At 46.1% G+C, this 26072-nt stretch overlaps 2 protein-coding genes across 4 annotated transcripts; one reads left to right on the forward strand and one right to left on the reverse strand.

Moving 5' to 3' along the window:
- Positions 1 to 41: 41 nt before the first annotated feature.
- TMCO6 (transmembrane and coiled-coil domains 6) lies at positions 42 to 5475 on the reverse strand. Of its 3 annotated transcripts, XM_046668011.1 has the most exons (12): positions 5321 to 5475; positions 5072 to 5184; positions 3436 to 3551; positions 3137 to 3320; positions 2752 to 2856; positions 2490 to 2575; positions 2142 to 2258; positions 1822 to 1933; positions 1521 to 1707; positions 1286 to 1380; positions 720 to 887; positions 42 to 461 (listed from the first exon to the last, which is right to left on the reverse strand). In XM_046668011.1, the coding sequence occupies exons 1-12, from the start codon at positions 5403 to 5405 to the stop codon at positions 348 to 350; spliced, it is 1482 nt and encodes a 493-aa protein (XP_046523967.1). In that variant the 5' UTR covers positions 5406 to 5475; the 3' UTR covers positions 42 to 347. The 3 variants fall into 3 exon arrangements, with proteins under 3 accessions (XP_046523967.1, XP_046523969.1, XP_046523970.1); XM_046668013.1 differs by lacking the exon at positions 2752 to 2856; XM_046668014.1 differs by lacking the exon at positions 720 to 887.
- A 7581-nt stretch (positions 5476 to 13056) lies between these two features.
- Positions 13057 to 14588, forward strand: CD14 (CD14 molecule). Its single transcript, XM_046667123.1, has 2 exons — positions 13057 to 13273; positions 13369 to 14588. Exons 1-2 carry the CDS (start codon positions 13271 to 13273, stop codon positions 14473 to 14475), a joined length of 1110 nt encoding a protein of 369 aa, XP_046523079.1. The 5' UTR covers positions 13057 to 13270; the 3' UTR covers positions 14476 to 14588.
- The last annotated feature ends 11484 nt before the right edge of the window (positions 14589 to 26072 follow it).

Here is a 26072-nt window from a genome sequence, read left to right on the forward strand (position 1 = left end):
CATCCCTTACCCCTTATTGCACAACCTCTGAGGCAAGGCAGTTTAATATAAAAATAAAACTTTATTCTGTCCCATCAAAGGCCACTAGCTGCTGAAGCAAAAAAAAAAAGGAGATCCCAGGGCCCCAGAATAAGTAGGCCACACTGAGTTCCCTCTGGTCCTCCAGCATGGACACTGCTGGGTAAAAGAAGAGCTGGGGTCCAAAGGTCTTGGCTTAGGCTTAGCTGTGGGAGCAGAGCACATAAGACCTCATTGTGGTTCTACATCCCCAAAAGGGGCTCCGTGGGGAAGGAAGCTGGGGTCGGGGAGAGGGTGTGGAGTGGAGTAAGTGACATCGAGAAGCCAGGTCACCCGTGAAGAGCTGTCTGCTGGAGAGCATGCACACGATCCTGGAGCTGTGCCTCCTTCTCATGCCTTTCCAGGGCCTGCAGCCCTGACTGCTGTAGGAAGGCCTGGGCAGCCTGAGGGCAGGGAAGAAAAGGATTCAACACCTGCGGCCCTGTGCTCTAACACTCAATTCCCACAGCCTGAAGGGTTAGCCCACCTTTTCTTGGAAGAGAGTACACTCCCAACAAGAGGATGGAGGTCCTGATCTGGAGCCCACCTAAGCTAGCCAGGACCAGAGAAGTGACTATAGTTAAGACTAAAAGGAAAGGGTCCATGGTGAGACCAGAGGCTTCAGAACATGGTGGGGTTTGGGACCAGGGCCAGAAACCCACCTCTGGCCGATAGAGGAACAGCAGTTGCAGCAGCTCCAAACTCTGGCCTACTACTTCAGTGTCAGAGAAGGCCAGTGTGCCCAGCAAGGAGCAGAGCAGAGGCCCTGGCCACAGATGCTGGCAGTAAGCAGGACCCTTCTCTGCAACATTGCAAAGAACTGTGAGCACCTGCAGACAGATACGTATACACAGTCCTCACAAAGGATGAAAGCCAAAGATTGTAATGATAGCTAAAATACATGGAGTGCTGGTCACACACCCCAGGCACTGTGCCAAGCAATTTTATATGCATGTTTTATAATCTCCACAACTGCCCTCAAATAGGATGATTATCCCCAACTATAAATGAGAAAACTGCAACTTAAGGTGGTTAGTTGATTTGCCCAAGATTAGTAACTAGTAAACCACAGTTTAGGGACTCAAACCTAGACTGGTGTGGCACTGAAGCCATCCATACCACACGACCTGCCAGCTCTCAGCTAAGGGCATTTCTGAGGACTCAGGCCTACTCCCACTGTTTACACTTTGGCCGCTAGATCTTGGACTCAAGTGACCCCAGTACCTACCAATACGCTCACCACATTAGATACTGGCAACAACTGTAAGAGGGGCTCAATCAGATCCAGGGAGAGCAAGGAGGTACAGAAACTGGGACTGTTTGCTGGAAGGAAAAATGTCAGGGTGAAGTCCCTCAAACGGGCCTGAAACTGCCCCCTCCCAATTCTACCCACCTCAGCCCAGGCCACAAGGAAGTATTCCCAGTATATAAAGGTCCAGGCCTAGGCAGATTATGGTGCATACCAGTGAGGTTGTTAAGGAGCCAGAGGCCCTCAGGAAGTAGGCTGGGCTGTTTCTGGAGAAAGAACTGCAGAAGGATAAATAAGGCTGCCACAACACGCTCATCTCTGAGCTGCATCTGCTCTCCCACAGCCCCCACCGCTGCCTCTGTTAACAAGTTGCTTAGACACCGAAGCACAGGGCATGCCAGCTGCAAAGAGAAGTTGAGGATCAGGTGTAAGGAGGGAGAGGCTACCTGCACATTGGGGGAGAAGCAGAGTAGGAGGAAAGGTCATCCAGATCTTCACCGGTCCTCTTCACCTACCAGCTCCAGTCCTGCATCCTCAGTTCTCTGGACAGCCCCAGCCAAGTCCAACAGAAGTAGCCCGAGAGTGGAGAGAGCCCCATGGGTGATGAGCAGGGCATTGTTGACCTGGCTGGGCAACAGGAAGCAAGTAGTCACTACTCCATCAATCCGACCTTTAAGTTAGCAAACAGGTCTGTGAGTTTCCTGGGCTCCAAGAAAAGAAGACCATGGAAGGAAGAAAACTCACAACAGTTCCAGAAACCGAAGTTCAAAAACCTGAGTGTCAAGAAGGGAGCCCAGGGGAGCTCTGCGGCACTTTCCCAGTTGGCCTGTGCTACCTGCAGGTGATGTAGTGAAGGCACCAGGCAAACTCCACAGCAACCCCAAAGTTCAGCTTTGGGCCAGGTTGCAACAGTTGCAGCATGTGTTGTGGGAGAGTGGAGCCGAGGACAGAGCTGCCAGCAGAAACAGAGCTGTGAGTAGGAACCACAGAAGGCAGGATGCCTGTCGCTCTTCCCAAACTCTGACAGCAGGGGTAAAAGGGTCCAAACCCAAAGCCCTTCCCAGCCAGACACACAGAGTTAAAATGTGCAACAGCTCTGGAAACAAAGACCGATCAGGCATCCAGGGGTTACACTACCAAGTGGGTCACCCTTGCCTGCACATCTGGAGACAATTTCACCTACGGGATGATCTTCTCTGGAGCTTCCTTAGCCTGCAGAAGCTGGGACAAGGCATATCCAAGGGCTTCCAGCACAGTCACATGGGGGGACTGGAAGTAGACAGGGTAGAGATCTGACTCTGGAAGCTGGGCCATAAAGTTTCCTGAGACTTTCAACCTCTTAGCACAGGGCAGAGGCTGGAGCTGCCTGGCCAAAGCAGGTGGGGCATGTGGAAAGAAGTGAGGGGAGGGTTGCCCAGGGAATGAGAAAGGAGGTGAACACTCACCTGGACGCAGGCAGCCAAGGCTGGAACAATGCCCTGTGGCAGGAGCTGCCTTCTCACAGCCTCACTCTCCACAATCAGGTTACCCAGTGTATACAGACAGAGCTCCTGAGAGCAGGACAACAAAAGCACTGGGCTTGGCACATCTCAGGCCAGGGTGGGGGTAGGGGTGAGGGTGGGAGTGGGGGTGAGGGTGGGAGTGGGGAGGATGGTGCAGCCCTGTCCTTGAGGCTCTGGACACAAGGGAGTGGAAGATGATGGGTATATGTATGGCTGTGGGCATCAGGGGAAACAGGTTTTCTTCTCCCTACCTTCCAGCTCAAAGTGGACCCAAAAGTACAGTTTGTAAATCCAAGCCAAGAACAAGGTAGGGAGGTACAGAGCTTACTATAAAGTCTGAGCTGTGACCGGAGAGGTAGGTGAGAAGGTAGGAAGTGGCTGGCAGGCAGGCCTCAGCCACCGCAGACTGCTCAGAATGAGAGAGCTCATGAAGGCACCGAGCCGCCTCAAGCTGCAGCAGAGCCTGGTTGCTGGTCAGGAGCCCGACCAGGGTCCGCATGCTGCCCTCCAGCCTACATGAGTGAGCACCAGAGCCCTGCTCAGCCTGTGGCCCATCCCTTCCATACTCCTGTCCATCCCTCAGAGCCCCAGTCACCCACTCACACCATCCACATCACCCACACTGACCAGATGAAGGTCTGCTGCGTCTCGGGGTGCTGCAAGCCTCGACGAAGGCTGACCAGAGCCCTCTCTCTCTCCTTTTCCTCTGTCCCCCGCTGGGCTAGCTGCAGGAACTGCTGGATCTGGAGCCCAAGGCAGGGAGAGGAGAGATGGCAACATACAGTTGCCAAAAAGCAAGTCTAAGTGCTGCTCTGCCCACTTCACCTGTGGGCCCTCCAGTATCACACCATCCCTAGAACTTGTCATTCACACCACAATGGCTGATGAGCACCAAGCTTGCAGAAGAGTGGACAGAAGTGGGAATCAGAACTGGGTTTAATACCAGCCCTGCCACTTACTCTACAAGAGACCTAAACCTCAGTTTCTCACGTGAACAATGGAAATAACATCTACCCTGCCTTCTTACAGAGTTGTTTCAAGATAACCTCTCAGCCTAGCATAACCTACCCCTCCAGCCATTCTCCCCATGCAACCTGCACTCCAACAACACCTAGCATAACGTGACTTGTTTTGTAATGTTGCCGAGCTTTTGCACAATCTATTCCTTCTGCCTGGGAAACCCTCCCCACGTCCTCTCTTTCCTTTAGATTTCTACTCCTGTCACTGCCTCTGGGAAGTTAGCTCTTTCTGGCTTCCTTTGGCTGACTTAGGGCTTTCTATTGTGCTTCATGTCTCCTTCATGACAGGTGGTAGCACATCTGTCTCCTTCACTGGGCTGTGAATACTTGAAAGTACCTCAGTATCCAGCAAAGTGTTTTGGGACAAAGTAAAAACACACAAATAAATAGTATAATGTAGGCATCCAATGTAAACTATCTATATAAACATAGACAATATAAGTACAGGGAATGCCCAATGCTTGCTGAATGAGTAAATGAGCTAAAACCAATTCTTTGATTCACTCATTCAATAAATACTGAGCATCTGCTATATGCCAGATGTTGTACAGGCATCTGAGTTTTCAGTGATGACAAATAAGAGTCTAGGTTTCCATCGATTTAAAGTCTAGTTGGAGAAATCATAATAAACAAGTAAACAATTAGACATTATGATTAATATTCTGCAAACAGGTTGTCAAGACAGAATATCAAAAGGGACCCACTTTAGATGCAGCAAATCTAAAGGCTGTGAAGACAGGAAAGAGCCTGGTACATTGTTCCGAGAACTGAAAAGGGGACAGTTTGGCTGAGATGAGTAAGTTGATAAGGTTGGAGGTAGAAGAGGTTAAGCCATGCTGGACTTTATAGGTCACAGGAAGGATTTCGATCTTTATGTGTTATTAAAAGACATATCTGACTGATGTATGGAGAATGAATTTGAGGGCAGCAAGCACAGAGGCAGATAATCTGTTAGGAGGCTGCTCTAAGTATCCAGTGAAGAGAGTGGTGGCAGCTGCGATGGCGAGGCACGTAGACTCCAGAGCTCTTTAGTAGGTAAATCACGGCTAGGACTTGATGATGTATTGATATGGGTATAAGGTAAGGAGTCGTCGAGGGATGAGTCCCCCGTTTATAGCTTAGCCCAGTGGATGGATGGAGGTGTTGAAGGGACCGCGTTCGGGTTTGGTGGCGGACCTCGGGTATTAGAGGAAGTAATTTGGCGCCAGGTGGCGTGGACCTCACCGCGCACCCTGCCCCCTCACCTCGGCTTGCCCAAGGATCACGGCCACACATCCCCCTTCGCCTTCCTCCGGGGCGTCGTCTCTCAGCAGCCTCTTGCTGATCAGCTGCTGCTCCCTCCGCGCCTTCCGCAGTGCTGGGGGCAAAGGAGCCGGCTGAGCGTGGGAGAAGCACCCAGGACCCAGAACCCCGACTCCGATCCGAGGGCCTCCTTACCCTATCCCCACCGCCATATCCCCATCCTCCCGTGCTCGCTGCCCGCCCGCCCGCACCTGCCTCCCGCTCCCGCCGGCGGCGCCGTAGCTCCTCCACGCCACAGCCTGCCGGCCTGAGGCAGCCCCGCCGTCGGAGCCACATGCTGGAGCTGGGGGTCGGAAACGCGAAGCCCCGGCCTGGAAGACGGCACTGACAGCGCAGCCGCAGCGCAGGGCGGAAAGAGAGAAGCGAGTGGGCGGGGCACGTCGAGAAGTGGAGGCGGGGCGGAGCGAGGGGGTGCAGCCAGGGGCTGGGGCGGGGCGAGGAGCGGGGGCGGGGCGAAGGGAGAGGGGCCGGACCGAGGAAGAGGGGCGTCTAAGGGAGGGCGGAGCGGGGCGGGGCGAAGCCTAGAGGCGGGGTGGGACCTGAGTGAAGAACCGAGCGAAGGCAGAGCGGCCCCCGCTCGGCCACTGATTGGTTTCTCTCCTTCCCAATTCCAGGAACGAAAGTAGCTCAATCCTGACCCCTGCCGCCCCAAATCAGTAGCGTCACCTTCCCCTCAGCAAACACAACCTCTCTGCCCCTCACGCATGCTAAACAAACGTTGAAAACTACCCCGAGCTCTGGGAAGAAACGGGACGCCTTTTCACCAGGAACGGCTCCCGCTCATTGAGCGCTGGCTCAACTCTGGATGCGCGTTATCTTATTGAATGTTCGCCGCAACGATTATCCCGCTTTTATGGGTGAGGAAAATGAGACAAATACAGTAATTATTTCACTGTTCTGCATAAAAGTGAGGCGCGTTATTTTTAGGATAAATTAATTCTTTCACGAAACTTTGAGGGCCACTAATCTACTAGGTACTAAGGAAACACAGGTGAATTAAAAACTGTGTTCCTGAGGCCTGCCGGGTGGCACAGCGGTTAAGTTCGCACGTTCCGCTTCTCAGCGGCCCGGGGTTCCCTGGTTTGGATCCCGGGTGCGGACGTGGCACTGCTTGGCACGCCATGCTGTGGTAGGCATCCCACGTATAAAGTAGAGGAAGATGGGCACGATGTTAGCTCAGGGCCAGGCGTCCTCAGCAAAAAAAGAGGACTGGCAGTAGTTAGCTCAGGGCTAATCTTCCTCAAAAAATAAATAAATAAAAACTGTGTTCCTTACCGTCATAATGCGAATTGTGGCCTACTACGCCCTACGTGGTCTAATCGCTGCATACCTCTCCACTCTCGACTGGAAAGGCGCCTCACCTTACTCATCTCCCCTGCGATCTTCTCTTTGGTCCCCAAACAAGCCCTGCTCTTTTCCTCCTCTGGGATTTCACACAGGCAGTTACTCTGCCTAGAGCCCTGTTTCTGTCCGTCCCCCCACCCCAACCAGCACCCTTTCCTTAATAAACACCATCCTCAAGATCTCAACTCTAATATCCTCTCCTCAGAACTACTGGACCAGTGTCCCTGTTAGGAGAGCATATAGCACCATATATTCTCCTTCATAACCCTTGTCACAGCTGTCGTCAAGTTATAGTGTGATTGTTTGATGTTGTCTCCCCCTAAACGCCTTTCACAGCTCCAAGAGAGTCAAGTCCTAGTAGCACTTAAGAATTTTTATTGGAATCCTCTAATTTTTAGAAAGCTATTACTTAGGCAAATGCACAAGTATAAACAAATCTGGGAAAGGGAGTTGTTCTTCAAACCAACTTCCTTCCCTTGAATTTAATTCCACCTCTTGGAGGCAATCCATGAAGTCTTTGATCTCTTACACAAAACATCTAGTTAAATATCTGCAGACCATCGTCCTGTCCTCCACATCTTCTCTCCAGGCCCAGCATCCATCCCCTGGACAGCCATTTATTGAGCACCTCCTCTGCACCATGCTCTGGCCGGGGATAGGGTCTTGTCCCCTTCCTCATGGGACAGGCTGGCTTCTAACACCTACATCTTTCTCCTGGTGGGGAAGGTAATACAAGTCCCTAGGCAAAATCTATGTTCTGCCCACAGTGTCTGCTTAGACAATTATAGCTACCCAAACTGTTTTTTGCATTTATCCACCTGGCAACTCTGACAACACTGTAAGAAACAGCCCAAGGTCCTCTTTACTACAGAGCTAGCTGTTCCTTTCTCCAGAGCTCCCGTAAGTCCTTGGTTTCTCCTCTATAAGAGTCCTCTTCACTGTGAACTGTAGTTCTGGATCCGTGTTTGCCTCCCCCACCTACTGGAATACTTGAAGGACTGTGTGATGGTCATGTCTGCATCCCAGGGCTTTGCACCAGCCCTGGCTCTTGGTAGACAAGTGACGGACATTTGTTGAATCAAGGTGTGAATTGGAGATCTTTGAAGAACCGTTATTGCCCATCTTAGCCTGGACCCTTCATCCACAGTGCCTCTCCTAAAGTGATGGGATTTGCTGAGGAGCCAGGCTTCAGTGGCCTGAGGCTTCTTAATGCAGAGGCTCAATAGATGTGGCTCTGTGCCAAAGACTGTATTCATAGACAGATACTACTATTATCTCCATTTTACAAAGCAAGACCCCAGAAATCTGAGGCCCAGAAACTTTCCCAAGTCTCACAACCTCAGTGGTAGAGCTGGGATTCCAAGCTTGGCTGCCTGACTGCAGAGTCAGTGTATTTAACACTGAGCTGTAGTCACATCTTGGTCCTCAGGGATGTCCAGTGACCTGGCCTCGCCTTGGGGCATAGCTCAGGGTATCAAGGCATTCCCAATAGGACACACAGGGGGCAGTGTGGTTTGATGAGGCCTCTTTGTTTGAAGTGGGGACAAATGTGAAGCTGCTTCTGGAAAATAGGGGGAGTGAGAATTCAAACATTTTCATGTAGCTCTTTCCCCAGAAATCCAGAGGTGCAGAACTGTGAGGGCTGTTGTAAAAGTATAACCCCTAACCTACCCTCTGGGACACTTGTTTTTCTTGGCAAAACATATGAGTTACTAATTAATCCTCGTTCAACACAGGAACAACACAGGAAAGGTCTAGCCGTTCCTTCCTAAGACACAGGAATTGTGCCAGGGGGAGGGCAGGAGAGCTAGGTGCAAGTGGGAAAACTGAGTTAGAAATATCTTGTTTCTCAGTTTCAGGATGAGGAAATTGAAACTGTAAGAGATTGAGCAACTTGGCCAATGTGTCTCTGTTAAACACTTCTATGTTTTTGTTTAATTGAGGTAAATTTGGTATATAATATTGTATAAGTTTCAGGCATACATCATTATAATTTGACATCTGTATACACTACAAAGTGATCACCACCAAAAGTCTAGTTGCCATCCGTGACCATACACTTGATGCCCTTCACTCATTTTGTCCCCCCCCTCCCCCAAATCCCTTCCCCTCTGGTAAACAGCAATCTGTGCTCTGTATCTATGAGTTTGTTTTTGTTTGGTTTGGTTTGGTTGGTTGGTTGGTTTTTAGATTCCACATGTGAGTGAAATCATACAGTATTTGTCTTTCTCCATGTGACTTACTTCACTTAGCATAATACCCTCAAGGTCCATCCATGTTGTTGCAAATGGCAAGATTTCATTCTTTTTATGGCTGAGTAGTATTCCATTGTGTATATATGTATACCACATCTTTATCCATTCATCCACTGAGAGACACTTAGGTTGTTTGCATATCTTGGCTATTGCCAACAATGCTGCAATGAACATAAGAGTGTATACATATCTTTTCAAATTAGTGTTTTCATGTTCTTTGGATAGATAGCCAGAAGCAGAATAGCTGGATCATATGGTAGTTCAACTCTTAATTTTTTGAGGAATCTCCACACTGTTTTCCATAGTAGCTGCACCAATTTACATTCCCATCAATGGTGTACGACAGTTCACTTTTCTCTATAACCTCTCCAACACTTGTTATTTCTTGTCTTTTTGATAATAGCCACTCTAACAGGTGTGAGGTGATGATAGCTCATTGTGATTTTGATTTGCATTTCCCTGATAATTAGTGATGTTGAGCATATTTTTATGTGCTTATTGGCCATCAGTATGTCTTCTTTGGAAAAATGTTTATTCAGATCCTCTGCCCATTTTTTAATCAGATTGTTTGTTTTTGTTATTGTTGAGTTGTATGAATTCTTCATATATTTTGGATATTAACCTCTTGTCTGATATATGATTTGCAAATACCTTCTCCCATTCAGTAGGTTGCCTTTTCATTTTTTTTAAAGATTTTATTTTTCCTTCTTCTTCCCAAAGCCCCCCAGCACATAGTTATATATTTTCAGTTGTGGGTCCTTCTAGTTGTGGCATGTGGGACGCCGCCTCAGCATGGCTTGATAAATGGTGCCATGTCTGCGCCCAGGATCCGAACAGGTGAAACCCTGGGCCCCCAAAGCAGAGCGTGCGAACTTAAGCACTCGGCCACAGGGCTGGCAGCTGTTGCCTTTTCATTTTTATGATGATTTTCCTCACTGTGTAGAAGCTTTTTAGTGTGATGTATTCCCTTTTGTTTATTTTTGCTTTTGTTTTCCTTGCCTTTGGAGTCAGATCCACAAAAACATTGCTAAGACCCATGTCAAGGAGCTACCATCTGGGTTTTCTTCTAGGAATTTTATGCTTTCAGGTCTTACACTCAAGTCTTTAATCACTTTTGAGTTAATTTTTGTGTATGATGTAAGATACACAAGTTTCATTCTTCTGCATTTGGCTTTCTAGTTTTCCCAACAGCATTTATTGAAGTAACTGTCCTTTCTCCATTGTATGTTCTTGGCTCTTTTGTTGTAAGTTAATTGTCCATGTATATGTAGGTTTATTTCTGGGGTCTCAATTCTGTTCCATTGGTCTGTGTGCCTGTTTTTATGTCAATACCCTACTGTTTTGATTATGATAGCTTTGTAGTAGTATAGTTTGAAATTAGGGAGCATGATGCCTCCAGCTTTGTTCTTCTTTCTCAGGATTGCTTTGGCTATTCAGGATCTTCTGTGGTTCCATATAAATTTTAGAATTATTTATCCTAGTTCTGTCAAAAATGCCATCAGAATTTTGATGCATTGAATCTGTAGATTGCTTTGGGTAGTATAGACATTTGAACAATATTAATTCTTCCAGTCCATGAGCATAGAATATCTTTCCATTTATTTGTGTCTTCTTCAATTTCTTTCATCGGTGTCTTATAGTTTTCAGTGTACAGATCTTTCACCTTGTGGGGCACCAGAAGTGGCTGCCTCGAAATATGTCTCTTTGCTTTGATTATTTTCAAGAACAAAAGACTCTGAAAGAAAATTTGACCTTCCCCCTAATGGCCTAAAAGAAATTTAAGATAAAAGGCCTGTCTCCAGGACAGACCATCACCTAGATAACTCTGGGTATCTGTAGACTGGGAGGATCCTTGCTAAGCCCACTCTTATCAAAGTTCTGTTTACCAAACATTTGCTTTTCTTTTTTTTTTCTTAAGATCGTCACCTGAGCTAACATCTGTTGCCAATCTTCTTTTTTTTTTTTTGCTTCTTCTTCTTCTCCCAAAGCCCCCCCACCCCCAGTACATAGTTGTATATTCTAGTTGTAGGTCCTTCTGGTTGTGCCATGTGGGATGCTGTCTCAGCATGGCTTGATAAGCGGTGCCATGTCTGCGCCCATAACCACTTGGCCATGGGGCTGGCCTCTAAATATTTGCTTTTTCATTTCCATGTGAATTGCCTTCCAACCCTTTGAAGTCCCAAACCACTACCCCTAACACCCTCCTTTGTCTTTAGCTGAAAATGATATTTAAGCTGGCAGCTCGGCCATTCTGGGAAGTTACCCAGTTTTCCTGGGTTTCTCCCATGTTATAAAGCTTCATTTGATTTTCTCCCGTCATTCTGTCTCACATCAATTTAATTTGTAGACGAGCCAGAAGGACCTAGAATGAGTAGAGGAATTCTCTTCCTCTCCTACAACCTCCTTGGTTAAATTTACTCCTAGGTATTTTATTCTTTTTGATGTGGTTGTAAATGGGATTGTTTTCTAAATTTCTCTCTCTGATAGTTTGTTATTAGTGTATAGAAATGCCACTGGTTTCTGTATATTGATTTTCTACACTGTAACTTTACTGAATTTGTTTATTAATTCTAACAGTTTTTGGTGGAGTCTTTAGGGTTTTCTATATATAATATGTCATCTGCAAATAGTGACAGTTTTACCTCTTCCTTTCTGATGTGGATGCCTCTTCTTTCTTTTCTACCTGCTCTGGCTAGGACTTCCAGTACTGTGTTGAATAAAAGTGACAATAGGGGGCATCCTTGTCTTGTTCCCAATCTTAGAGGAAAAGCTTTCAGCTTTTCACTATTGAATATGATGTTAACTGTGGATTTGTCATATATGACCTTTATTATGTTGAGATACATTCCCTCTATACCCACTTTGTTGAGAGTATGTATCATAAATGGATGTTGAATTTTGTCAAATGTTTTTTCTGTGGTTAGTGAGATAATCATATGATTTTTATCTTTCATTTTGTTAATGTAGTGTATCGTGTTCATGGATTTGTGTCCTTGCATCCCTGGAATAAATCCCACTTGATCATGGTGTATGATCCTTTTAACCTATTGTCGAATTTGGTTTACTAATATTTCATCGAGAATTTTTACATGTATGTTCATTAAGGATATTGGCCTGTGATTTCCTTTTTTTCATAGTGTCTTTCTGTGGTTTTGGGATCAGGGTAATACTGACCTCATAAAATGAGTTTGGAAGCATTCCCTCCATTTCAATTTTTTGGAAGAGTTTAAGAAGGATAGATATTAAATCTTTGAATGTTTTGTAGAATTCACCAGTGAGGCTGTCTGGTCTTGGACTTTTATTTATCAGGAGGTTTTTGATTACTGTTTCAATCTCCTTACTAGTAATCAGTCAATTAAACATCTCTACTTTTTTTTTTAAGATTTTATTTTCCCCCCTCCTCTCAAAGCCCCCCAGTACATAGTTGTGCATTTTTAGTTGTGGGTCCCTCCAGCTGTGGCATGTGGGATGCTGCCCCAGCGTGGCCTGATGAGCGGTGCCACGTCGGCCCCCAGGATCCCAACCGAGGAAACCCTGGGCCACGAAGTGGAGCGAGCAAACTCAACCACTCGGCCACGGGCCGGCCCCTAAACATCTCTGCTTTTGAGAAAGCTATTATTTTTTTAATAAACAAAGTTAAACAAAGAACAAGTGAGCAAATGGGAAAAAAGGAAAAGGAGTTGTTTTTCAAACCAACTTCCTCCTCTGGAACTTAATTCTAGCCCTTGGAGTCAAGATATGAAGTCTGCAATCTCCTTTACAAAATATCCTGTTAAATATCTGAGGACATTCAGGGGATTGGACTTGGATCCAATCTGGACAGGATGTTAATAGTAACTACCAAGGATAAAGTCCGGGGCTAGCGCGGTGGCGCGGCAGTTAAGGTCCCAAGTTCCACTTTGGTGGCCTGGGGTTGCCGATTCGCATCCTGGGTGCGGACCTGCGCTCCGCTTGTTGGGCCATGCTGTGGTAGGCGTCTCACATACAGAGCGGAGGAAGATGGGCACGGATGTTGGCTCGGGGCCGCTATTCCTCGGCAAAAGGAGGAGGATTGGCAGCGGATGTTAGCTCGGGGCTAATCTTCCTCAAATAAATAAATAAAATTGTAAAAAGAGAGAGAGAGAGTGAGTAGAGAAAAGTCAAGTAAAGTACCCAGCTGACTGGCTGGAGAGTCCTGGCCTGAGGCACTGGAGATCTTCCTTTTCCTACCCACCAGACACGCCTGGGGAGCCTGAGTCATCAGGACATTGCGGAATCCTTCATGTTACTGCCCCTCTCCTGACAACATCCTTTATTGCAACATTTTCCCAGAAGGGGTAGTGAATGGGGTGGTTGGTGGCAAGAGAGGTGAAGAGTGACCCGGGCTCACGGAGGAAGGAACAGAGTGACATCCCAGGGTTACATAAACTCTCCGGTCGCCAAAGAGTTAGGACAAATACGTGTGTGGAGCCTGGAAGCCAGCGAGTGCCGCTGTATAGGAAAGAAGCCGCAGCTCTTTCCAGAGTCCACCGGGGAGGCAGAGGCTCTGAGGACCTATAGACCATGGTGAGTGTACGGTACGGTCTTGGGGCCGAACGGCGGCTGCTCGGGGAACCTCAGGGACCGACTTGGGGTCGCCCTAACCTCTGCTCTCTCCCCAGGTGTGCGCGCCCTGCCTGCTGCTGCTGCTGCCACTGCTGCGCTTCTCTGCGGCCACACTAGAGCCCTGTGAGGTGGACGATGAGAACTTCCGCTGCGTCTGTAACTTCACGGGTCCTCAGCCCGACTGGTCCAGCGCCTTCCAGTGCATGACTGCCGTCGAGGTGGAGATCCGTGGCGGCGGCCGCAACCTGGAACAGTTTCTAAAAGGCGCCTCCGCCGACCCGAAGCAGTATGCTGACATTGTCAAGGCCCTGCGCCTGCAGCGGCTCACAGTGGGCGCCGTACAGGTTCCTGCCCCGCTTCTGGTCGCCCTCCTACGTGCGCTCGGGTACTCCCGCCTCAAGGAACTGAAGCTGGAGGACCTAGAGGTAACCGGCACGATGCAGCCGCCGCCTCTAGAAGCCACTGGGCCTCCGCTCTCCTCCCTCCGTCTCCGCAACGTGTCGTGGGCGACAGGAGGTGCCTGGCTCGCCGAACTGCAGCAGTGGCTCAAGCCGGGCCTCAAGATATTGAGCATTGCGCAAGCTCACTCACTCGCCTTTTCCTGCGCGCAGCTCCACAGTTTCTCGGCCCTCCAGACCCTAGACCTGTCTGACAATCCTGGACTGGGCGAGCGCGGACTGATTGCAGCTCTCTGTCCGCACAAGTTCCCGGCCCTCCGAGATCTAGCGCTCCGCAACGCGGGGATGCAGACACCCAACGGCGTGTGCGCGGCGATGGCGGCGGCGGGTGTGCAGCCCCATAGCCTGGACCTCAGCCACAACTCGCTGAGCGCCGCTGCTCCCGGCGCTCCCAGGTGTGACTGGCCCAGCGCACTGAGTTCTCTCAACTTGTCCTTCGCTGGGCTGGAGCAGGTGCCTAAAGGACTGCCGGGCAAGCTTAGCGTGCTTGATCTCAGCTGCAACAGGCTCAACAAGGCGCCGCGAGCAGACGAGCTGCCCGTGGTGAGTAATCTGATACTGGACAGGAATCCCTATCTGGACCCTGAAGCGTCCAAGCAGCAAGACCAGAACTCCGGCGTGGTCGCCGCCTGTGCGCACTCAGCCCTGACCGTGGGGATATCAGGAACCCTGGCGCTGCTTCGAGGAGCCGGGGACTTCGCCTAAGCCCCAGGGGAGAAGAATGAATTGACTCAGATTGCCCTGGCTCCAGGGGAGCCTCATTAGGACGTCTTAACCAACCGACCCTCTGCCCCATCTTGATTAAAATCTTAAACAACGGTCTGTGTCATTCATTCAACAGATGTTTAGGGGCCGGCCGGTGGCGCAGCGGTGAAGTTCGCAAGCTCCGCTTCAGCGGCCCGGGTTTCGCTGGTTTGGATCCGGGGTGCGGACATGGCACCGCTTGGCACGCCATGCTGTGGCAGGCGTCCCACATATAAAGTAGAGGATGGTCATGGATGTTAGCTCAGGGCTAATCTTCCTCAAAAAAAAAAAAAGAACAGATGTTCACTGGGTGTCTGCTTTGTGCTGGGCACAGTGCTGAATGGGGAATCCGTTATACTTAGACTTTGTTCATCCTCACTTCCCAGAAGCCATAACTGCCCTACCTAAGAAAAGGACTTTAGGGACAGAAGGGGCAGGGAAATGTTGTCTGTCTCCAGATGTGTGGGAGAAACAATAGGTTTCCGTGCTATAGGGACTTTCCGAGCAGATTACTGGCCCCTCTGTTAAAAGATGGTTGAGGGGCCGGCCTGGTGGGGCAGCGGTTAAGTTCGCACATTCAGCTTCTCAGCAGCCCGGGGTTCCCCGGTTTGGATCCGGGTGTCCACATGACACAGCTTGCCAAGCCATGCTGTGGCAGGCGTCCTACATATGAAGTAGAGGAAGATGGGCATGGATGTTAGCTCAGGGCCAGTCTTCCTCGGCAAAAAGAGGAGGACTGGCAGTAGTTAGCTCAGGGCCAATCTTCCTCAAAAAAAGAACAAAAAGGATGGTTGAGTGGTGAAGATGCCTAGGAAGATACAGAATGTTTCCTCTCCAGTGCACTTTCCAAGAGCCAAGTGCACCCTTTCAAAGGTAATAAAACCCAGAGCCATTTGCTTATTCTCCCTTTCTTTCTCTCCCTCACCCTCCAGGAAGGAGGAACAGCTATGCCACCTGTCCTACATAAGCTCTGAGTTTCATAGTTTCAAGGTTCCTCTCCTGTAGTGTAAAGCCCCTCTGCACACAGGTACACTGGCTTTCACTGTGTCATCTAATGGGGCTTGGGCAACTGTACAAGATGCCGTTATGAAACAGTCTGTCTCTGAACCAGAGATCTTGTGACTGTGTTAGTATATGTGTGTACAGTTTCAGGCTGGCTCTTTGATATGCAAATACAATAACATCTTAGACTCTTCTCAGCTTCTTAGACCCTTCCCAGGCAATTAATAGGATGAGCCCTCTGAACCACATTATCTTGGAGACCCAAGACATCAGCCAAGAGATGCTGTTCCTCCTAAGACTGTCTTCTTTACGTCGAGGAGGCAGCCATACCCATCGGAGAGCTGGATACCTGCCTCACAGGAGACCTGGTGGAGGGGTGGAAGGGGGTATATAAGCACAGCCCTCCAGCCTGCCTCCCTCCAGTGTCCAGAGCCACATAGACAGCAATGGAGAATGCAAATTAATATTGATGGGAGAGTTACACGGATCACCAGACCACAGACTCAAAGAATGATGGGGACAGCTAAATAAACTGCCACCCCAGTCAGGAAACCCCACTAGAGTATCCCCAAGAGGACTTCATCCAGCCCATTGAAACGTTTCTAGCATCAGAGAATTAACCACCTCAAGCAGCTTCTTACATTTGAATAGCTCTGAACAGTCTTCACTGAACAGTTACAGAGCCCCTGCTCCAGTTTAGGCCCTGTGTTAGAAGCCTGGTACACAAAGAGGACACCGAAACATCCACGCCCTCAGAGAGTTCTCAATCCCGTAAGGGAGCTGGATACAGAAAAGATAGCTGTGAGTCAATGAGTGGGAGGGGTCAACTCTATGAGGGAAGAGTGGTCCTCTGGAAGGCTGTACTGAAGAGGATATATTTAATCTGGGTCCTGAGAGATAATAACATTTCCTCAGGAAGGATATCCCAGGCAAAAATGGGCAGCATGATAAAAGGCCTAGAAACCTGAAAGCATAAAAGATCTGGAAATTATAGCTGATTAGGTAGGGCTGGAAGTCACGGTGCCTTCATTCATTCAAGTGCCTATTATGTGTCAGCCCTAGGCTAAACCCTGTGAATAGAGCGGGAATAAAGCAGAAGTTCTTGTTCCTCCGGAGTTCAGATTTTAGTTGGATGGTAGGGGTGAGGGGGAGACGATAAACATATAAACTATTAGACTATGATAAGTGCTGGGAAGAGAAAGGAGACAGTGTTGAGGATTGATATGCTATATAGGATTGTTAGGGAAGACCTCTCTGATAGGGGATATTTGAACAAACACCTGAGTGAATCAGGAAAGAGAGCTTGAGGATATCTAGGGGAATAGCATTTCAGGCAGAGGCAACAGTAAGTACAAAGATCCTGAGGTCTTTGGGATGTTAAGGGAAACAACAAGGAGGTCAACATGGCTGAAGGTGGATAAGCAGGGCTGGGGGGACAATGGTGGGAGATAAGGTTGGAGAGGTAACAGGATCAGATCATGTAGGGCCCTGTAAAGCAATGCTACTCAAAGTATGGCCCAAAGCAAGTGCCAGCCGGAAAATTGTTTATTACTGCACTATGAGGAGATAAAGAAAAAAGTCAAGAATAAGTGTTTAGAAACTTGTATAAAATTTCACACTGCAGCAACATTTCTATTGTATTTTACAAAAGTATCATCTGCAGTGGATTGGAACTTGCAAAAAGAAACTTGGTCCCTTGCCAAAGAGAGTTTGAGAAACACTGTAAATATAGAGCATAATAAAGACTTTAGCTTCTGCTCTTAATAAGCTCAGTAGCTCTCTCTTGCCCTCCTCTGAGAAGAAGAGAGAGGTAAGTAAAAGCATGTCATGAAGGCACTTGGAGGCCATCCTGCAGAGTATGAGGAGCCAGTAATTGATTTTAAGTGCACAGTTTATGGAATCAAGTGTGTGTTGGAAAAAGCCCACAGGTGGCCATGTGAAGGATGGATTAGTGGACCTTAAGGGAGCACTAAGGAGGTTATTGAATGAGTCGAGGTGAGCCTGGGTGAGGAGCTGACCAGGACAGCAGTAGCCACGGGGATGAGGGGAAGGATGGCTCCAAGAGCTCTGAAAGAGGCAGAACTGAGTCCCAGGATGCCTGAATGTGGGTGAAGACGGAGGGATGCCCCAGGCTTCTGGCTTAGGTGAAGACAGTTTCACTCAGAGGGATGGAAACGCAAAAGAAAAAGAAGATTAGGGGAGGGGCCCTTAAGAGCTTGAAGTGCCTCATGGATCCCGGGTGGAGAAGTCCAGTAGCCAGTTGGCCACAGGGGTCTAGATCTAACAAGACAAGTTTGGGCTGGATAGAGAAGTTGGGAGACATCAGCGTAGAGGTGGCTGTGAAGTCATAGCCATGGGAAAGCTCACCCGACCCTGGAGAGGACAGAGCAAGGAGGGAGAGTGCTGAAAAAGGAAACTTGGAAAACATCAGTCAAATTTAAGGATGGAGGAAGCAGGTTCCACAAAAGAGACAGAGAAATAGGAGGAAAACTCAGAGCTTCAAGTGGGGGACAGAGGTCCGCAGCCTCCCCTGCCGCCTTCCTCTCCTCAACAGGTTACAGCCACTCTGCCATTCTTTCCTTTCGCACATGCTCTTCTCTCTGCCTGAAATACTCTAGTCTTTCATTCAACAATTATTTACTGAGCTCCCACCACATGGCAAGCATTGTTATAAGTGCTGAGGCTACATCATTGAACAAAGCAGCAAAAGTCCCTGTTCTTAAAGTCCTTACATTGCAGTGGGGAGAGTAAAGTATATAGTGTGTTAGAAGATGGTAAGTGTATGGAAAAAAACAGAGCAGGGCCAAAGTGCTTAGGAGAGGTGGGGGTGAGGGTTAGAGATTGCAATTTTATATTTGTGGGTATAATAGACCTAACTAAGAAGATTACTTTTTTCTTTTTTTTCTCCCCAAAGCCCCCCAGTACATAGTTGTATATTCTAGTTGTAGGACATTCTACTTCTGCTCTGTGGGATGCCGCCTGAGTATGGCTTGATGAACGGTGCTAGGTCCGAGCTCAGAGTCCAAACCTGTGAAACCCGGCGCCGCCTAAACGGAGCCGGCGGACGTGACCACTCCGCCACGGGCCAGCCCCCGGAAGGTGACTTCTGAGCAAAGATTTGAGAGAGGTGAGAGAGTGAACCTTGCAGTTATCTGGTGGAAGCACATTCCAGGAAGCGGAATTATCCAGTACACAGGCTCTGGGAGATACAGGAGATGACATCGGCGAGATGAGGGTGCACAATTTTTGAAGGCTTATGGGCCACGGTAAAGCTTCGGGCTTTACTCTGGTGAAATAGAAAGCCACTGGAGGGTTTTGAGCAGAGGGTAACATAATCTGGTTTACATTTTAAAAAGGTCACTCTGGATGCTAAATCGAGTATAATCTATAGACAGCAAGTTAGAAGCTGTGTTAATAACCCAGTCAAGAAATCACAGTGGCTGGTGATAGAAAGTTTTGTGGTTGCTCAGGACTGGGGTAGAGGGTGAGACTGGGAATGCGCAGTGATTCTAATGAAGTAAAGGACTTCTTTTTGGAGCGATGAAAATGTTCTAAAATTAGATAGTAGTGATGGTTGGACAACTGTGAGAGTATATTAAAGACCACTGAATTGTACACTTTAAAGGGGTAAATTTTAGTGTTGTAAATTATATCTCAATATAAAGCTGTTTTTAAAAAACACACATGTTGATGGTTGGATCAGGGTAGTAGCAGTAGAGGTGAGGAAAAGCGGCCAAATTATGTGTATATTTTGAAGGCAGAGCTCACAGGATTTTTTACTTATAAGGTGCAGGACATAAGAGAGAGACAGCGTTCAAGGATGACTCTGATCTGAGACTCAAGTCATGAGACTTGATGAAATCACTAAGGGTGTGAGTGTCTACACTTTTGTTCCTCGTTTAGACTTAATTGTTTGTTGTAAAACATGTTCTTTTGTAACTTGGATGTCTATGTTATGCCTTGAAAATACAAAGCAGAAAATAAAATTATACAGAAAGCCAGAAATTCCATCAGTACGTCTAGACAGATATTTGCTTGTAGTTTTTGGTCTCTGAAACCTTTTCCCCACACATGGCACAGATGCCCTTTTGGTAGGCACAGCCATGGAAGTAATGAGAACATGGCTGGTGTACAGAACTTTCAGAAATTCTGCAAGTGGAGAACTTATTCTTTCCATATGGATCGAAATTTGCTTTTTGAAGTCAAAGCTTTATTTTCATTCGGCTTTCTTCCACTACTTCTGTGGTATTCCTTGGACCATCTTTCCATGTATCTGGAATGATAACAGTTCCAACTTTCTTTTCACACTTCTTGCACACCATCCTTTCCCCAACAATCCCCTTAGCAGCAGAAGCAGCAGCATCTTTGAAACATCAACACTTCAGCCAATGAAAGATTCCCCTTCCAGGCTACATCAATCCACTTCTGGTCCCTAAGACCTCAGCTACTCCCTATCCTACACTTGGAAAGCAGTCGGAGGCATAAATGCCAACAGTAGGTAGGGCCACTTCATTTTCCAGATACATTCTTTTAAATGTCCGAAGACTGAGGCCTGGGACACTGCAACATTAAAAGTTCACGAAAATGAAGATGAGTCAGCAAAAGAGACTAAGAAGGAATAGCCTGTGAAGTAGGTGTAACAGAAGAAAGAAATGTTCTGCAAGCTAAGCGAGGAAATTAATTCTAAGAAAGGGAGTGTTGGGCCAGCCCGGTGGCACAGTGGTTAAGTGCGCACTTTCCGCTCCAGCAGCCCAGGGTTCGCCAGTTTGGATCCCAGGTGCAGACGTGGCACCACTTGGCAAGCCATGCTGTGGCAGGAGTCCCACGTATAAAGTAGAGGAAGATGGGCGCGGATGTTAGTTCAGGATGAGTCTTCCTCAGCAAAAAGAGGAGGATTGGCAGTAAATGTTAGCTCAGGCTAATCTTCCTCAAAAAGAAAAAAAAAAGAATGGGACTGAAGTAGTGGACTAAATGTTGCTGAAAAGTTGTTATAGGACTGAGAATAGGCCAGTGGATTGAACAATGTTGAAGCCATGAATGTCCTTGAGAAGGACAGTTTAGGTGAAGTGGTGAGGACAAAAGTCTAACTGGAATATTTTGAAGAGATTGAGAGGAGAGGAATTGTAGAAAGCAAGTATGGATACACCTGTCAAGGAGCTTTTCTTTAAAAGAGAGCAAGAAAATGGGGCAGTAAGCTGGGTCAAGAGGGGGCCTTTTCTTTCCATTGTTGTTTTTAACAAATTTTTAGGGCCAGCCCGGTGGCGCAGCGGTTAAGTTCACAGTTCTGCTTCTCGGCAGCCAGGGGTTCACGGGTTTGGATCCCGGGTGCAGACATGGCACCGCTTGGCAAGCCATGCTGTGGTAGGCGTCCCACATATAAAGTGGAGGAAGATGGGCACGGGTGTTAGCTCAGGGTCAGTCTTCCTCAGCAAAAAGAGGAGGATTGGCAGCAGATGTGCTAGTCTTCCTCAAAATAAATAAATAAATAAATAAATAAAAATAAAAATTTTTAATTCTGTTAAAACATGAATAACATAAAATTTACAATCTTAACCATTTTTAAGTGTACAGATCAGTGGTATTAAGTATATTTACACTGTTGTACAACCACCACCACCATCCAACTCCAGAACTCTTTTCATCTTGTAAAACTAAAACTCTGCACCCATTAGACAACAACTCCCTATTCTCCTTCCCTCACAGCCCTTGACAACCACCATTCTACTTTTGGTCTCTATAAATTTGACTACTCTAAGTACCTCCTATATGTAGAATCATACAGTATTTGTCTTTTTGTGACAGGCTTATTTCACTTAGCATAACATCCTCAAAGTTCATCTATGTTGTAGCGTGTGTCATAATTTCCTTTTTAAGCTGATTATATTCCATTGTATGTATATACCACACTCACTTATCCATTCATCCATCAATGGGCACATGCGTTGCTTTCACTTTTTGGCTATTGTGAATAATTCTGCTATGAATGTGAGTGTAGAAATATGTTGTGAATACTTTGCTTTCAATTCTTTTCGGCATATATCCAGAAGTGTGATTCTGGTTTTAGTTTCTTTTTTTTAAGAATTGCCATACTGTTTTCCACAGTCGCTGCACCATTTTACATTCCCACCGGGGTCAACAGGGTTCCAAGTTCTCCACATCCTTGTCAACACTTGTTATTTTCTTCTTCTTTTTTTGTAATAACCATTCTAATTGGTGTGAAGTGACATTTCATTGTGGTTTTGATTTGCATTTCCCAAATGATTAGTGGTTTTGAGTATCTTTTTATGTGCTTATTGACCATTTGTATCTTCTTTGGAGAAATGTCTGTTAAGTCTTTTGCTCATTTTTTAATTGTTTTGTTGTTGTTGTTGTTGAGTTGTATAAATTCTTCATATATTCTGGATATTCACCTCTTATTAGATAAAATTTGCAAATGTTTTCCCCCATTCCATACATTGTCTTTTCACTCTGTTGACTGTGTCCTTTGATATACAGAGTTTTTTTTATTTTTTTATTTTGATATAGTCTGTCTGTTTTTACCTTTGTTGCCTGTGGTGTCATATCCAAGAAATCATTGCAATCTAATGTCATGAAGGTTTTCCCCTATGTTTTCTTCTAATAGTTTTATAATTTTAGAACTTGATTCATTTTGAGTTAATTTTTGCATCTGGGGTAAGATAAGAGTCTAACTTCATTCTTTTGCATGTGGATATAAGTGTTCCCAATACCATTATTTGAAAAGATTGTCCTTTCCCCATTAAATGGTTTTGGTATCCTTGTCAAAAATAATTTAACCATGTATGTGAGGTTTCATTGCTGGACTCTCTGTTCTGTTCTATACAATATATCTGTCTTTATGCTAGTAGCACACTGTTATGACTACTGTAGCTTTGTATTAAGTTTTGAAATAAGGAAGTGTAAGATCTCTAACTTTATTGTTTTTAAAGATTGTGTTGGCAGCAGCCCTGTGGTGTAGTCATTAAATTCAGCATGTGCCCCTTTGGCAGCCCAGATTCATGGGTTCATATCCCAGGTGCGGACATACACGACTCGTCAGCCATGTTGTGGCAGCAACCCACATATAAAGTGGAGGAAGATTGGCACAGATGTTAGCTCAGGGTTAATCTTCCTCAGGAAAAAAAAAGATTATGTTGGCTATTTGAGGTCTCTTGAGATTTCATATGAATTTTAGGATGGATTTTTCTGTTTCTGCAAAAAAAAAATGTCTTTGAATTTTGATAGGGATTACATTAAATCTGTAGATCACTTTAGGGAGTGTTGATATCCTAATATTAAGTTTTCCAGTCCATGAACATGGGATGATTTTCCATTTATTGATGTCTTCTTTAATTCTTTTGGCAATATTTTGTCATTTTCATTGTACAAGTCTTTCATTTCTTTGGTTAATTCCTGAGCACTTTATTCATTTTGATGCTATTGTAAATGGAATTGTTTTTCTTAATTTCTTTTTCAGATCGTTCATTGTTAGTGTATAGAAACTCAATGGATTTTGTGTGTTGATTTTTGTATCCTGAAACTTTGCTGAATTTGCTCATTAGTTCTGACAGTTTTGTGTGTGTGTGCGAGCTCTAGGATTTTCTATATATAAGGTCAGGTCATCTGTGAACAGAGATGATTTTACTCTTTCTTTCTAATTTGGATGACTGTTATTTCTCCCCCCCCCACCCCCCACCCCCCTAATTTCCTTGGCTAGGACTTCCAGTACTGTGTTAAATAGAGGTGGCAGAAGTGGGCATCCTTGTCTTGCTCCTGATCTCAGAGGGAAAGTTTTCAGTCTTTTACTATTGAGTATGATGTTATGTTCATTGGTTTTTAAAATGAGAGGAAGAGCATGGTTGTATACAGATGGGAATAATGCAGTAGAGAGGGAAAACTTGATGATTCAGGAGAAAGAAGAGTCCTGCTGGAGGAATGTCCTTGAGTAAGAAAAAGGGACTGGTACCTAATTCACCCTGGAGGGGTGGGCCTTAGTGTAAGCATAGAAACAGTCAATTTATAGTCCCAGGCTTGAATGCAGAGTATTTGGGCGAAGATGCTGGTGAGTAATTGTAATGGCAGGAACCTGTGGATCCTCTATGAAATTAAAGCTCTAAATACAGATCTTTGTCTGGCAGGCACCTTCTCATTGTTCAGGATTTAATTCCAATGTCACCTCATCAGAAGGAGCCCCTCCTACTTCATCATCCTGATAACAACATCGTATGTTATTTTTTTCACATCATTGATCTCGATTGGAAATCATCTTCTTTCTTTATATCATCTTTGTTTGTTTAGTATTGTGTCGAAGCTCCATGAGGAAAACAATTGTATCAGTCTTGTTCAGTTCTGAATCTCCATTCCCTAAAACAGTGCCTGGCACGTGGCAGGTCCTGCATAAATCTTTACTAAATAATTGATTCAATGAATGAGAGGAGTGGGCTGAGGGTTTTATTGCTGCCACGAGTTAAGTGAGAAAACACTGATTAGCATTTTACTTCACTAAGGTCGAATGAAAAGATTTGCCTAACTGAGGTTGGAGATGATAAGGTGTGTGTTACAATTCCAGTCACAAGCCATGTGGTATTTTTTGATCTGATAGTGCACAGCAGCCTAGGAACAGGATTCATTCATTCAAAATTGAGGGTGGGTGGAAGTTCTGGCTGAAGATGGTGATGTGGAAAAATCCTGAACTCACCTCTTCCCACAGACACACTAAATCTACAGCTTTATTTAGAAAAATTTCCTCTAAAAAAACCTCTAAAAACTGGCAGAGTAAAATTGGAGGTAGGGGCACAGGGCAGCCAAAGTGAGGCTCAAGGATTAAGCAAGTTGTGCTGAGAAGGGCAAGCCTGAAAAATGTGCCCTGGACAGGGAAGGAAGTGAGATAAGGACTGGGAGAGGGGCTGAAAGAAGCAAGGGCTCCATTTCCACATAACACAATGAGGTCGGATATCCAGTGTGGTGACATGAATCATATACGTCAAGGGTAGGATTGGAGTCATAGGACTTCCTCCTCTGAGTCAAAACAGTCTTCCTGTGGCTTCTTCTTTTGTGCCTATTCTGTTACATGGAACCACACCCATGTTTCTTTTCCTCCAGAAGCCTTATGCCTTGAGTCAAGAGTTTTTCTTCTCTCCCGTGGAGTTTTCTTTTCTCCAACACAAAACCCCCTGCCACTTCTTCTAACGCTCAGAGCTCCCTCATTCTCCAGATCATGGGAGGCTTTTTAGGAGCCACTTAGAATTGCCTTCAGTGGAAGAAATTTGAATACTGACTTAGATCTTTGAGGATATTAAAGAATTCTTACTTTTTTTTTTGAGGAAGATTAGCTCTGAGCTAACATCTGCTGCCAATCCTCCTCTTTTTGCTGAGGAAGACTGGCCCTGAGCTAATATCTGTGCCCATCTTCCTCTAGTTTATATGTGGGACGCCTACCACAGCATGGCTTGTATTAAGTGCCATGTCTGCACCGGGGTTCCAAACCGGCGAGCCCTGGAAGCCAAAGCGGAACGTGCGCACTTAACCCCTGTGCCACCGGGTGGCCCCTTACTTTTTTTTAAAGAATGGTATTGTGTATGATAGGTATAATATTGTGGTTATGTTTAAGAAAAAGTGCTTGACAGGGGCTGGCCCCGTGGCCGAGTGGTTAAGTTCGCGCGCTCCGCTGCAGGCGGCCCAGTGTTTCGTTGGTTCGAATCCTGGGCGCGGACATGGCACTGCTCATCAAGCCACGCTGAGGCAGCGTCCCACATGCCACAACTAGAAGGACCCACAACAAAGAATATACAACTATGTACTGGGGGGCTTTGGGGAGAAAAAGGAAAAATAAAATCTTTAAAAAAAAAAAAAGAAAAGAAAAAGTGCTTGACAAAGACATCACAAGAAAAGGAAACTACAGTCCAATATCCCTTATGAATGTGGATGCAAGAACACTCAACAAAATACTAGAAATTGACTCCAGCAATGGATAAGGAGATTTGTACACCATGACCAATTGGAATTTATCACAGGAATTCAGAGTTGGTTTAACATCTGAAAATCAATTAATGTAATACAACATATCATATCAGAATAACATATAAAAGCTACATGATCATCTAAATATTCATAGAAGAAGCACTTGACAAAATCCAACACCTTTCATGGAAAAAAAAAAACACTCAATAAATAGGAAGAGGGACTGGCCCCGTGGCCAAGTGGTTAAGTTCACGAGCTCCGCTGCAGGCGGCCCAGTGTTTCATTGGTTCGAATCCTGGGTGCGGACATGGCACTGCTCACTAAGCCACGCTGAGGCAGCGTCCCACATGCCACAACTGGAAGGACCCACAACGAAGAATATACAAGTATGTACTGGGGGGCTTTGGGGAGAAAAAGGAAAAAAATAAAATCTTAAAAATAAATAAATAAATAAATAAATAAATAGGAAGAGAAGGGAATTTCCTTAACGTGATAAATGATATCTACAAAAAACCATTGGTTGATATCATAAGTAATAGGAAAAGACTGGATGTTTTTGTCCTAAGATGAACAACAAAACAAGAATGTATGTCCTTACC

Source organism: Equus quagga, chromosome 7, assembly GCF_021613505.1.
Source record: "Equus quagga isolate Etosha38 chromosome 7, UCLA_HA_Equagga_1.0, whole genome shotgun sequence".
NCBI classification, from domain to species: domain Eukaryota; kingdom Metazoa; phylum Chordata; class Mammalia; order Perissodactyla; family Equidae; genus Equus; species Equus quagga.

Bases quoted from the DNA above. Each gene is read 5' to 3' on its own strand.
- TMCO6 (XM_046668011.1), bottom strand. From the start codon at position 5,405: ATGTGGCTCCGACGGCGGGGCTGCCTCAGGCCGGCAGGCTGTGGCGTG. The intron at 2,857-3,136 runs GTAAGCTCTGTA...TCCTGCTCTCAG, and splicing joins GTCACAGCTCAGACTTTATA to GAGCTCTGTCTGTATACACT. The intron at 888-1,285 runs GTAGGTACTGGG...ATCTGTCTGCAG, and splicing joins CTAATGTGGTGAGCGTATTG to GTGCTCACAGTTCTTTGCAA.